The sequence below is a fragment of the Poecilia reticulata genome, linkage group LG4 (assembly GCF_000633615.1).
Source record: "Poecilia reticulata strain Guanapo linkage group LG4, Guppy_female_1.0+MT, whole genome shotgun sequence".
Classification (NCBI taxonomy): domain Eukaryota; kingdom Metazoa; phylum Chordata; class Actinopteri; order Cyprinodontiformes; family Poeciliidae; genus Poecilia; species Poecilia reticulata.
In genome coordinates, this window is record NC_024334.1 from 18,134,651 (window position 1) to 18,148,287 (window position 13,637).

Sequence of the window (13,637 nt, forward strand, 5' to 3'; positions counted from 1 at the left end):
TGAAAAGATCAATCTCCTCCACCTCCTCACAGTACAACCAGTCAGAGCAATTAGGAGTGCCTTAGTGCTGTCAATCACTTTGTGTATGCACTGCTAAATATGCTCAGAAACAACTTATTGAAAACAGTTTATTTACAGTCATCAAAGGGGGAGTGTTTGAGGTGCACATACGCCAAGATGATTGACACTGCCAAGGCCCTTCTCTGATGACGATCAGAGCTATACATTTCTGTAATTAGTCCTGGAAAAAGGAGGAGCAGCGGGGCACCTCAATTTCTTCGCAGATTATCTGTCTCATATCACACCGTTATGACAGACTGACAGTTAAATTTATATTAAAAAATTATTTTTTATTTTTTTACATAAGTTTGACATAATTTACTTAAAACAAACTCCTATATTTTGCTGAAAAGTTATAAGATGGTGCGCTTGAAATAAGACAAAACTAAGATATTAACACCGGAAACTAGACCAAAGATACTTGGTATGATTTTGTGTTTTTGCAGTGTGCACCGTAAGGCAAATGTCACTGGAAGCGCAGTCATTAAAGGCCTGCTGCTGAACTGTAAACAGACGTAAACCTTTAAGTGTTCAATCATTCAGCATAATTTACGCACCCAGCACAGCTAAAAGCAGTCATTAACTGATCCTTGCAGCTTGCTTTGTGTGCATAAGAGAAAAGCAAACAGGCTAATATCATGGTTTCACACACACAGATTACATTTCCTTGCGTCTTCTGATACAAATTTCGCTCAGAGTCATTAACAGGTAAATCGTGATTAAAAGGCTCAATTGATTCTGGAGTCACAAGATCAAATATGGCGACTCGGGAGCAGACTGACGCCACAACTCAAAGCTCCTGATTTAAAGCCTTACAAGCTCCAACAGGTCGCTCTGAAGGAGGTTTGTTGGTGGAGCTCAGAGCCTCCCTCTGTCCTGTGACATAATGTGAGGAGGTTTCAATTGGGAAGCATGAAACCAATATTAAATGCAGTCATAATGAGGCGCTGAGCTATAGGGGACCTCTGGTTGTCAGTGGAACTACAAAAAGAATACAGTCAGATTTATTTAAACTTAAAACACGCTTTGTAAGCGTTTGTCCTTTAACAACAAAAATACACGAAATCAAATTTCGTTGATCTACTAGAGGAGCGGTTCTCAACGTGGGCGGTACCGCCCCCAGGGGGCGTTCAGAGGACGGCAGGGGGCGCTGGCGGAAATTTTTACGGAAGGGGGGCGCTGGGATTCCTCTGGGGGCGTTTGGTCGAAGGTAAACTTTACACCTTAAATGCAGAACAATGCCAGTTTAGACTTTGAGCAACTTGGTAAAACTGTATTGTGTAACATTAAACCATGCTTGGCTGCAACTATCGATGGCAGCTCTTCTTCTCTTCAGTGTTTGTAGCTTCTGTTAGCTTTTGGCGCAGCTCCGTTCTCCTGCTACACCGGCTGATGACGTTGCTGAGATTCACTTTGTCTGGTATTTTTGTACATATATTTTGCCAGTTCTGTGATCATGTTAAGCAGCAACTTATATTAAAAAGAGTTTTATTGTCCGTCTGGATGCTGCACGCTTCCATGGAAGGACAACAGAAAATCGCTCTTATAAACATGTAATTACTAAAATCACGATCCACTCACTTATCCCTCTGAAAAATGAAAAAGAAATCCATCCACGGGGGATACCACGAAAGGGAGCGTTCATTTTATATTTTATAGCGTTAACACCGGTGCTGTAAGTGGTCCGGTATGAAACGGGTGTGATAGAACAACGGCACCACAGCACTTTTAAATGTCATCCATCCATCCATTTTCTTACACCCTTGTCCCTCAGTGGGGTCGGGAGGGGTGCTGGTGCCTATCTTCAGCTAGCGTACCGGGCAAAATTGTTTCCGTTGTTTTAAAAGGTATATGTCAGTCTGCCTTTTCCCCATCGATACGTTTCTTGACCACCCTGAATCTTACAGGGTAAAAAAATAAATAAAATGACGCACACATTGCACAAAACTCTGAAACAGGAGAAGCGGGACAAATCGGAGCAACGAACTAGATGTGAATTGTGGCATAAAAACAGAGAACCCAACGCTGAATAGTGAAAAATCAACACATGATGTGAAACATGACGATTAGGCGGCGCAGCAGGTGATGAGTGAAAATTACTGATGGTCAATAAATGATAAAATAAATCTAGCAACAGGAAAGAAACTAAAGTGGACATAGCAATAAACCAGGAGAGGATAATATTAATCAAAGGAAACTAAATGGAAATCAATGAAGAACAAAATGCAAGAATAAACTAAGAAACTAAAGTAAATACGGAGGAATAAACTGGCATGGCAAGACCTTTCGAGCAATAATTAATACAGAGACTGTATGGCAAGAATAAATAGACACTATTTCCAGATGAAAGGTAAAATGATATTGTTGAAGTGCCATGGGTTTGTTGAGACCACATCTAGTACTGAGAATAAATGTATCTTACAAACCAGTCCAAATTTATGTCCAGTAAAACGATTAATCTATAAATCAATGGACAGGTCTGTATAAAGATATAATCTATGTTTCTATCTCATATTTGTACGACATTAAAAGGATCTGAAACTTTTTTTTTCCACTGAAAGGTCTGGTTTGCACAATAAATGCCATGTGGGTGAAATTTTATGGATGATACTCTGATGTCCCATTCTCCTGAAGGCAGCACAGAGCTGCGCCACCAGAAACCAAGACAAAGAAGAGTTATGATTAATGTAGTTACAGTTCTATCCATGTTTTAATGTTGCAGAGCTCAGTCGTTTTGCAAATAGTTCAAAGTTTAAACTGGCATGTTGAACATCTTATCTGGTCATTTTGTGGAACATTTAACAACTAGAAAATGGCACAAAATAATATTTTTTCCAGTCTGATTGGCTGCTGTTAGGCCTACAGATTTTAACTTGAATGTTCATTGCATTTTTCATAGACACTTGTGAAAATAATTTCTATTCCCATGACTTTTTTGTTCTCTGGGAAATTATTTTTGATGATAAATACAGAAACAAGCATAAAAATCAAAACATCTACAATAGTGATAGTAATATAAATGATAAAATAATGGTCAGTGCAAAGTAGCCCACAAATTCTTTGGTGGGGGGCGGTGAGGGACCTGGATAAAGGCTAGGGGAGCGCTGGCCCAGAAAAGGTTGAGAAACACTGTACTAGAGTATACAGACTTAATCATGCAATTTACTAAAACAACAGACAGCGAAGCAATTAAGTGAAAACTACAAACAATTACATTTAAGAAAAAAAAAACACTTGTAATTATTTTCTACCTACAACTCCTTAAGAGGCATCGTTTTAGTTTCACTTGTTTCAAATTCTGTAAAATAAGTAAATGCAACTAAGCACATTATGCTATCAAAGTATTAAATGCTTTATCAAAAGAAACAATCAGATCATCCCTACACTGTTAAGTCAAGCACAAAGAGCTAAGCGCTTCCCATGCTGATGTTGGATGTATTTTTTTGCTGCAGATACATCCTTTGCTACAAATGGTCAACATTCACTAAACGAATACTACATTTAGGAAATAAAATGTTTATTTAAAAAAGGGAACTGAATTATTTATTTGCATTTCTTATGCTTCAAATATTGTATAAAAAAAGCTTACATGATTACCGTATTTTCCGCACTATAAGGCACACCAAAAAACCTTCAATTTCCTCAAAAGCCAACAGTGCGCCTTATAATCCGGTGCGCCTTATATATGGACCAATATTGAGCCACAACAGGTCTAGCAACTACGGTAAGCAGCCACCGACTTCATTTTCGCCTGTAGAAGAAGAAGCGCGTGGTGAATGCTGGGATAGTTGTCAGAATGCTGGTTTGTTAATAAAGTTTGACTGACCTATCTACCTACTGACCATCAAGAATCAGGTCTGCAGGTCATTTAGCACCACGTTCTCCATGAACATGCTGTGCGCGAACGGAGAAGGGTCACCATCGTCCGGCCACGCCCTGGCCCAGTCGCGGAAGGCTCTCCTCRCCAACCGGAGTCGGACTGTTTTGTTGCCATTCCGTTAGTGCAGCTCCATCTAGTGGATGCATAGCGTAACTCCAGCCTCTACTGTAGCGTCTATTCTATGCGCCTTATAATGCGGTGCGCCTTATATATGAAAAATGTTTTAAAATAGGCCATTCATTGAAGGTGCGCCTTATAATCCGGTGCGCCTTATAGTGTGGAAAATACGGTAAATTAAAAATCTGCAGTGAAAAAAGGTTTTTTTTTTATTACTAGAATAATCTTACTGAAAAATCTAAGAAATCTATTACTTCACGTTTGCTTGTCAGAGCAGAGAATTCAATCTTTTTCAAGCACAGCAGGCTGATTATGGTTGAAAACTCCCCACAATGGCTGAATTAAAACAACCGAGCAAAGAAGAGTAAACCGCAGTGATGGAAAACCCAGTGCTAGCTGGGTAGGCATCAAACCGGTGATGGAGGTTACCTCTGCCAGGGACGGCACAACCTGTGGCTGAAGATGAATGCTCAGGCTAAACTGACATTATAAAAATCAAACAACTCTTAAAATTGTCAGCAAGTTTAAATGAGCCAAATATCTGTCAGGAAATTAACCGCCTCACCTTATGTGACTTAAATTTCCATCCCACAGAGTATGAAGGGAGCGTCCTGCCTGTCAGCGCTCAGTGACTGAAGCCACCTGCTGGTATCACTTTCCACCTGTATCAATATCACCATCTGGGTGGAGCAGGCCTATGAGCTCATCCACCAGACCTTGCCACAACAATAACATCCTCTGTCTGTGCTGCTGTTGTAACCCAAACGTGAGGGTGGTATGCAGTTGCTTCAACAATGAGGTTGCTCAATATCAGTTACTTTACACTCTAGTTTCAGATAATTCTTGAAAAACTGGCAGCAAATGTCACGTCGTGAGTCACGCATCATGATACTCAGTCGAAGAATTAGTTTGTGTAATCACAGAAGCTATTTTGAACATAGAGGGTACCGTTACCTAAAATGGCTTTCTTTTCATGTAGTTAGGTGTTTTTTTAGACTGTCTGCTAACCTCTCTTCAAACTCTACATGTTTATGTCTTCTTAAAAGTTGTGGGTTGTAAACCAAGATCAACCTAACCCTGCCGGTGCTTTAGTTATGCCAAGAACTACTCTAACCTATAGGTATGTGAAGCATTTGGGAGTTTTACACAGTGGCTATTTAATTACCACAATCACATGACAAGCCTGATTGGTACAAGGATGGATTTGCCTAGCTTTCAACATCCAATGATGAAATCATGGAAAAATACCAAACAAATGAAAAACATACATGTGCAAAAGAGCATAAATGTCAGGAGACTGACAACAGGTGGCCTCGGATTTAACATTTCAACTTTTTTAAAGCAAAATATTCAAATGCCAAGACTTACAATTGTACTTGTATGTTAGGGATAGCAATATGAGCTAGAAAGTGTAAGTGTTTTGTGGCATTTAGTGTGAAAATGATAAAAGTGGTAATATTGTGTTGGCTATTATCACCAATCACTCTTTCAAGGACCAAACTAATAAAATAAATTAATAAAGAACAGGGAACTACTTTGGGACACCAGTGACATCAAGTAGTGTAATTTCACAACTAAACAACACACAATAACTGCATTTAATATTTATAAAGATATTGATATTAGCTGCTTCCATAGAGCCAACAGTGGGAATATTGTCAAATAACCCCCATGCTACTTGTAGGTTTGTATATTCAGCATCATTTTATCAAGTTTATTATTGTGAAGATAAGTTAAAGTACTTCTGACGCTTACAAACAAAAATAACAAAACAGTAAGTATATACAATTGTTCATTGCTAATGTATGCTCAGCAAGTCTCAATATAAAATGCAGAAGATGGTAAACTATTTGTTTTATCGCTCCTATTGTGCCAAACAGACTTAAATACAAGCACTTTTCAAGCAGAATAAAATGTGAATCATGATGAATTCAGATCAATCTACTGCACAAATTTACTGCAACACAGTTGCATTTACACAGTTGTGTTAGCGTGAACTAAAGCAGAGTCCTAAACAACATGCTGCTTTCTGAAGAACTAAATCACTAGCACAAAAAAACAATTACAGACCTTATTGGTAAAAATGTCATGCCTCTTGGCTGCTTCTGTGAACTTGGGCCCTCTATTAAATTCCCAAAGAGCTGAAGAAACACTTCCTCACTGTCACAGACATTCAGATGCCTCGCCTACGCCGCTGAGCCTACAGTAATCGACACAAAGCTCGGCTAGAGAGACGGCTTCTGTTGTCACAGCTGCCACCGTTAATGCCTTTATACATTATAAAGACTCCAGTGTTCCTCTGAAGGCCTCTTTCATTGATAAAGGAAAAGTGCAACAGCGGTAAGATGCAGATCACACGGTATTTACTGATAATCTGATGAAGGTAGTGCAACTTTTCTAGTGGGACTATAAAAACTTTAAAGAGACATTCCCATGTGCACATACATGTAAAAAACAACAACATTGTATTTTGGCAGAATTATTCTGATGCTCACAAGACTTACCTTGTGTCTGTGATGAGCTTTTCATCAGGTTCGCTCTTCTTCATGGAATATCCTGTGTTGGGCTTTGGAATCTTCTGTAAGAGGATGAACAAACACAGTCTTATGCAAAACATTCAAACATCCCAGAGACTCAAATGAACGTCTTGTAACCAGCTCATGTTGCAGCTTTGTGGTTTTCTTGCTGCTGTACAGAACTAAGCAGGTTCATGCCTACAAGGTAATTTACAAGTATGAGGGTGTGTCTTTGCAAACAGAAATATATTAATATTTAACTTGGCTCGTTTCTTCTGGTGCTTTCTCTACAGTCAATCAGAAGGGCGTGATGAATTTGTCATGCTTTAATCAAACCTATTCACGGATTCAGTATTCATAAATTTTTCTGTGAAATGTTAACTCAGTTAAATTAGTCACAGAAAATTTGCCTATTCGCGGAATTTTTCCGGAGAGCATATATAAAGTATTCAGAAGAAAATGCAGCTTGGAAGCTGAAATACCTGTGCCCAGTGGTATTGAATGGTGTTTGCAAAGCAGCCAATCCAGGAAGTGCATTAACTTTACTAGGCAAGTGTTCCTACAATTAATAATGACTGCTAGCAATTCAATTTTGTTCTTATGATAGCTGGGCAATATGGCTTAAATCAGTGTTTCCCAACACTGGTCCTCAAGGCACACTGACCTGCATGTTTTAGATGTTCACCTGCTTCAACACACCCCATTCAGATAATTGCAATTCAGCAAAACCCTGTTAATCAGCCAACAATTGAAATCATGTGTGCTGATGATGCAGGGGAGCATCTAAAACATGCAGGTCAGTGTGCTTTGTGGACCAGGGTTGAAAAACACTGGCTTAAATTAGTGTTTCTCAACCCTGGTCCTCACCGCCCCCCTGTCCTGCATGTTTTAGGTATTTTCCTTCTGCCACACACCTGAATTGTATCTCTGGGTGATTAACAGGCTTCTGCAGTACTTGATGGTCATGCAAACATTTGAATCAGCTGTTCTGGAATAGAGGCACATCTAAAACATGCAGAGCAGGGGGGTGGTGAGGACCAGGGTTGAGAAACACTGGCTTAAATAAAAAAATCTCAGATTTTTTCCATTTCAGATACATTTTTTCCACTCTTTATTAGAAAAATATATATGTATAAAATATTTTCAAAAAGCGACTTATTTCAATCATACCTTGTGTGAATTATATCGCACAGTATGAGGACCAGGGTACGAGAATCTTGTCATAATATTGCCAGAATAAATATGTAATTAAAGAGGACTTTTTTGTGTGTTGGAGTTTTCAGAAAATTACTACTTCACTCTCCAACAATTGACTTTATTCTGCTAATATTAAGAATTAATTTATAATTGTCAAAAAATAAATAAAAATCTTAGCCTGACCCTTATATTTGTCCTAGAGTTGACCTGAATTCAAAGTCCAAATCAATAGAAGTTCTAAAACTCGCTTGTCAAACAAGATGGTGGGCTTTGGGCGTGCTGACATCACTCTGAACCAGGGGTGTCAAACTCCAGTCCTCTAAGGCCGCTGTCCTGCAGTTTTTAGATGTGCCACAGGTACAAAACACTGGAATAAAATGACTTGATTACCTCCTTTTTGTGTAGGTAAGTTCTCTAGAGTCCTGCTAATGACCTAATTATTCTATTAAGGTGTGGTGCAGCAGAGGCACATCTAAAAGTTGCAGGATAGTGGCCCTCCAGGACTGGAGTTTGACACATGTGCTCTGAACTATGGAAACTCAAGGAATGCATTAGTGAAAAAAAAATCGACATTTTCCAAAAATTAAAACTTCATAAACCAAGAATTCACTTAATTGATTTTATCAACTAATGAACATCTGAAATTACAGGCGTTCTAACTTACCTGGCCGTATATGTCTGCTGAGGGCGATGATCTGGATCTCTCATGGAAACACGTCGTCTGGGTCAGGTCCTCTGGTCCTGGATCTAGGATGTTCTCGGCCGAATGATACCGTCCAGAGGCTTTTTTCTCTGGATGCTGTCTCTGTATTTTCCAACTTGCTTCATACTCAGCAAATGTACCGAGTCTTTGCTTGTCTTGGGAAGATGGTGAGGAATAAGAAACCTCAGTGCTCTTGATTTCCTTCTTTGTGTTTTCTGTTGCACAGCTAGAAACCTGATACTTCAATTGGCTTTTAGGCGGCATGTAATCAGGAAACCCTGGAGTCATAGTTTCATTTAAGAGTTTTTGTTGGTCTAGTGAAGAGTTTGTGTTTTCAGTAAGAGTCGGGACTTCACTAGCCCCTACCTCATAGATTTTGTCTGGTTCAGAATACGACCGGACCTTCTTTTCTGTAGGGAAACGCTTTCGGGATCCAATGCGAGTTATGTGAAGTGTGGAATGATTTGTTCCTGACTCCGTGACCGTTGCCAGAGCACTTCCATCTTTGTGAGCCGGGTAGTTAGACTGGACCTCAGTGGCAGCATGGTCCACCAAAACAGGCTCCAGATCTCTCCTCCTGAAAGAGGTCGCCTTAAGCACCCTGGCTTGAGCTTCCTTTACATGATCTTTGTAGCAGTTAGACTGCAAGGACACATCTGCAGAAGCTGGGATGGAAATTTCAGTAGATTTCCAAGAATTTTGCTCTTCTGCTTCACCTTGAGCCTCGGGGAGAGCAGCAGCACTCTTGCTTTTCTGCAGCTTTGCTCTTCTCAATTGGATTTCATTTCTCAGTGTGGTGGCAAACCGCTCACTGCGTTTTACCTGGTTGCTTTCAAAGTACTCCTCAGAGTTTGAGCCACTGGTTTTCTCCTCTTGACCTCCTGTATCCATGGACAGAGAGTGAAGCATCGGAGTTGTCTGAGGGCAGATCTTGTTGCTCACATGAGTTTGAAGTCTAATGTCTTGGTGAGAGTCTTTGAGCTGAGCTGGCAGAGACCGTCTTTGCTCAGGATGCCTCCTAGGAAGGTTACTGATGTACGGAGGGTCTGCCATTTGAGTGCCGTGTCCTCTATGGCTTTCCCTTTCGTCACAGAAGTGTTGGAGTACAGAAGTTTCCGGAACAGTCGTCACTTGGTGCTTGCTGTAGGCATTGCTGTCTTTGTTGTGAGAGGGGAGTTGATGTTGTTGAGGAAGATGATATTTGACTTTGGTGACTGTTCCAGCCTGTGGTGGATCTGCACCGGTACCGCTCCTCCGGTCATTTGGTGCATCAGACCATGGTGAGGCGTTAGGCGGATTGGATGTGGTGACGCAGTAATATCGGCTCGGTCCAGTGACCTCTGTGGTTTGGTCAGTAGCTGTAGAAGACAGCGAGCTGCTTAGACTTCTTCTCTGGTTCTGGGTCGAGTGTTGAGCAGAACCATTAGTGGGAGGTTCCTGCGAGCTGCTGTGGTACCCACCTACACTTTGTTGCTTTGGCACGGATACAGACCAGGGTTGAGGATGGAAAGTGCTTTTGTCACTATGTTGTCTTGGATGGAAGAGCTGGCTAGCATGGGGAGCTTGTTGTTGCCCAACATCAGTGCAATAGGGGGAATACTGCTTGTTGGAGCTAAATTGGGAATGGCTGTATTTATCAGATGCACCATAAACATTTTCACTGTCATTCTTTGGAGAAATGTTGTGACTGCGACGGTTTTCAGCAGAAACCTTACAGGCCAGGTGTGAATCAGGTACTTCTGGGTGAATTTTTACCTTCCCTCTCTCATGCGCCTTGGTTGCAGCAAAGCTATCACTACGTGTAGGCGGAAGTGGAGGAGGGGGAGAGGCTGAAACAGTCTTCTTTTTCTCTGGGACATTCCACACAGGTCCAAAGACGGTTCTGCTTGAAGAAGAGTGCCTGGACCCAGGCAAATCCTCAACCTGTGGGCCACCGTGGCCCGAGTTAACTCCTGGCATCTGAAAATATGCAAGTCTTTCATCCTGTCTGCCTCCCTCAGCAGCCAGACTCTGGCTGTTTCTGCCATTGCTGTGCTTTGCATCCCACTGACCGACCTTATATGCCACGTTCTCTGTCGAGGCAGCGTTGCTTTTTGAGAGCGAGTAGTCTGGAGTGCTTGAGCTTGTTGAGAACGAGCTGTAGGCAGAGTCTCGTTTCCCTGCTCCGAGGTGCTCCATGCTGTTGTTTGACTTAGCAGGCGACATGTGACCGTGTTCTAGACTGTCCATGCTGCCAAGAGAGCTGAACTGGTCGGACACTCTGCGCAGGTTTGTCTGCTCCCAGCCAGAGGCGAGATCTGTAGTTGATGAGCTGGAGCTGCAAGAAATTAAACGTTACAACATATGAGTAATGAGGTTTTCCTATAGCAAGGTATGTGCAGGTTCCAGGGTGTCAAAATTAAGACTTTTTGAGACCTTTTTCATGCCATCTTGAATAAAATTTAAGGCAAAAAAAAACAAACTACAAACTATAAATACAGGAGATGGTTGGGGGGGCGCTGTTGTATTGCAATCAACAGATCTTAATGAAAACTGACATTTCTGGGGTCTGTTCGGGGCTCTTGGCAGTGACTGTGTGATTCTCATACTTCTCTGTAGCCTTACCCCCATAATCCCAAAGTTAAAAGTTTTTCTTTTTTTTTTTTGCACAGAATACATTTAGCCTCGTATGGGTTGGCAACAGAAGAGAGCCATGTAGCCAGCTGGGGGTAAATTTGCACTTAAAAAAGCTAGCCAGCAGCTAATTACCGACTGTCTCGAATGACAGAATGCAATGAAGATGTCTGTGCACAACTCACACTTTGGACTGACAGAAAAATCTGAATGAAACAGAAAACTACAAATATGGCAAAATTTAAGACATGTAATTAATATATTTAAGGCGGACTTATATTTCATGAATTCAAGATGTTTTAAGGCCTTAATTTAAATACATGAATTTAAACTTTTAAACTTTTGAAGGATGCGCAGGCACCCTGCATTTTACTTTTTCATTTAAGATCTGGACACGATCCAGTCACTGGTATCAAGGTAACCTAAGATCTGACAAAGATACACCTTCAAACCCACAAACATTTTCCTTCAAACTGTTTTGAGTTACTTTAACAGGAATTTCCATTAGAGAATATGTCTGAGTAATCGGATGATATGGAACATTAATTAATGCTACTTTGACCGCTGCCTGTCCTGTTTCTGCACACTGCTGGCAGAGACAATGTTGGCTGTTATTTTTGGTTGTAATTACACACCACCATCACCACCTTATTAGAGCATGTGTCTATTAGAGCTAACATCTGTTGAAACATGTATAATGAATATTGATTTGTAAAATATCGCAAAATGTAGAGGGTGTTTATTTGGTTCTTTACTGCATGTATGCATCGAAATAAAAATAATGATAAATAAATACTCTCAAAGAAACTATTCTACCTGTAATAATCTATTTGTTAGAATGTTTTAGCAACACTAGGATACATGATAGTTGAGTTTCTTTTCTAAATAAAAACAGTTGAATTACATTCATATTTTTTATACAATATATATATACTGTGAAACATGTAATCTCAAACTAAATATACATGTTTGAGGCAGTAGTTGTTGGTGTAAAACGATTAAATGTTAAGTAATCAACTCTAAGTTCTGAAAACTAAAATCATGAAATTATGTACTGTAAATGAAAAAACACCCCAAAATCAGAATCGGCAGCAAAACAACTAAATCCCAGTTACCTTGCATCATATCTGGGGTGCCACACCGTGGTGGGCGGGGACTGTCTTCTTCCAGCTTCTGATTGGCTTTCATTGAACTTGGTGGAGTGCCAGGAGTGAGGCCTGCTTATGGGTTCATTCCGTCTGCAGAGAGGGCAAAAAACACAGACTGGGTTACAGACCAAACTCTGATGAAAAACACTGTTTTTCCATCTATAAACCAGCCCATGTCGACTTTATCAGCAAACTTAAAGGTTCAAAAATAAGGCAATAGTTGTCTTGTGAGAAGTCTGAGCATGAGTTTGACTTACATTTTTTAAATTGAGCACACAAGTATGTATTAAAAACACATTTGCTTTGAGGTGTCAGATGATGTGTGTGTTAGTATCTTAAACTTTGGTACACTCCTACAGGTCTTTGGCAAACCTGAGCAGTCTGAGCTCTGAAAATGGATATTTCATAAGGCCAGACGTTGGAGCTGAGGTTTCAAGTAAATGGTATGTTGCACTGTAAGGACTCAACTTTTTAAACAAATCCAAACAAACTCTTTAAACCATTTTTTATTCACTCCATCAGTCACAGTGGGAATAAATGTGACATATTTTAGATTTGTTTTAGCTCTTAGAAGCTTTGTGCAGATGATAGTTAGCCATAAGTCACATACCCTTGAAAGCCGTTCTTTCTGAGGTAGCATGTCACAAGGCAAACACAAAACACAAATTAACACATTTGCTCAGAATTACAAACAAAACGCATTCTATGTCTAACTGGATGAAAATGCATGCTGCACAAATGGAATGAACTTTATTGAAAGATATGAATCACAGGACAATGCAGGTGATGATCGGCCAGAGACAGAAAGCTGATGTCAAAGAACTTTACTAAGCAAATGAGTTCTATGGTAACGTACACAAGGCAGACATGATGAAGGGGGGAGTGGACAGGACATATGCACTACTTCTTTACAGTGAAGTGACAGAATCATACCTCATGGAACTTCGCAAAATCTTCGTAAGAAAGCTTCTCGCCACATGCACGTCATTCTCTGAGGGCATTTTCTGAGCTACAATATCCACCATTTTCAAATTCCTGGGCAGCAAGGGCAGGAAGACACACAGAGCTCACCAGCAGGACAACACAAACACCATTTTACATTCTGAAATACTGATATGCTTGTGAACACTGAACAGGTTGAACGTAGCTTCAGTTTTAAGATGCTATACTTTTGGTTGTCTTTAACGTCTGCAGCCATTTAAAGGAAAATAAAAAACTAAAATTGGATGATGCTTTGCAAAATGCGTGCGATAAACAGCGCACCTGTAAAAGGAAAACTAAACAAATGATTTGGAACATGAAAGGGTTGTGGTTTTAATCACAGAGAAAAGGCTTCTTCAATCAAACATGGTGTTCATTTAGTAAAATCATTTCACCACTTAAGACATTTGTAACAGGAACTT

The 13,637-nt window shown here is 40.3% G+C and overlaps 1 protein-coding gene across 7 annotated transcripts in view; it reads right to left on the reverse strand.

The window, feature by feature from the left end:
* shroom2a (shroom family member 2a) overlaps positions 1–13,637 on the reverse strand; it is a 46,002-nt gene that overhangs the window by 6,943 nt on the left and 25,422 nt on the right. For 3 of the 7 annotated variants that reach the window (XM_008407578.1, XM_008407579.1, XM_008407581.2), the window contains 3 exons: positions 12,202–12,324; positions 8,435–10,790; positions 6,562–6,635 (listed from right to left, as the gene is read on the reverse strand). In XM_008407578.1, the coding sequence (XP_008405800.1) occupies positions 6,562–6,635; positions 8,435–10,790; positions 12,202–12,324 (2,553 nt within the window). Of the gene's footprint in view, positions 1–6,561; positions 6,636–8,434; positions 10,791–12,201; positions 12,325–12,844; positions 12,863–13,167; positions 13,270–13,637 lie in introns of all 7 variants that reach the window. The other 4 variants (XM_008407575.1, XM_008407576.2, XM_017304511.1 and 1 more) reach the window with 3 other exon arrangements.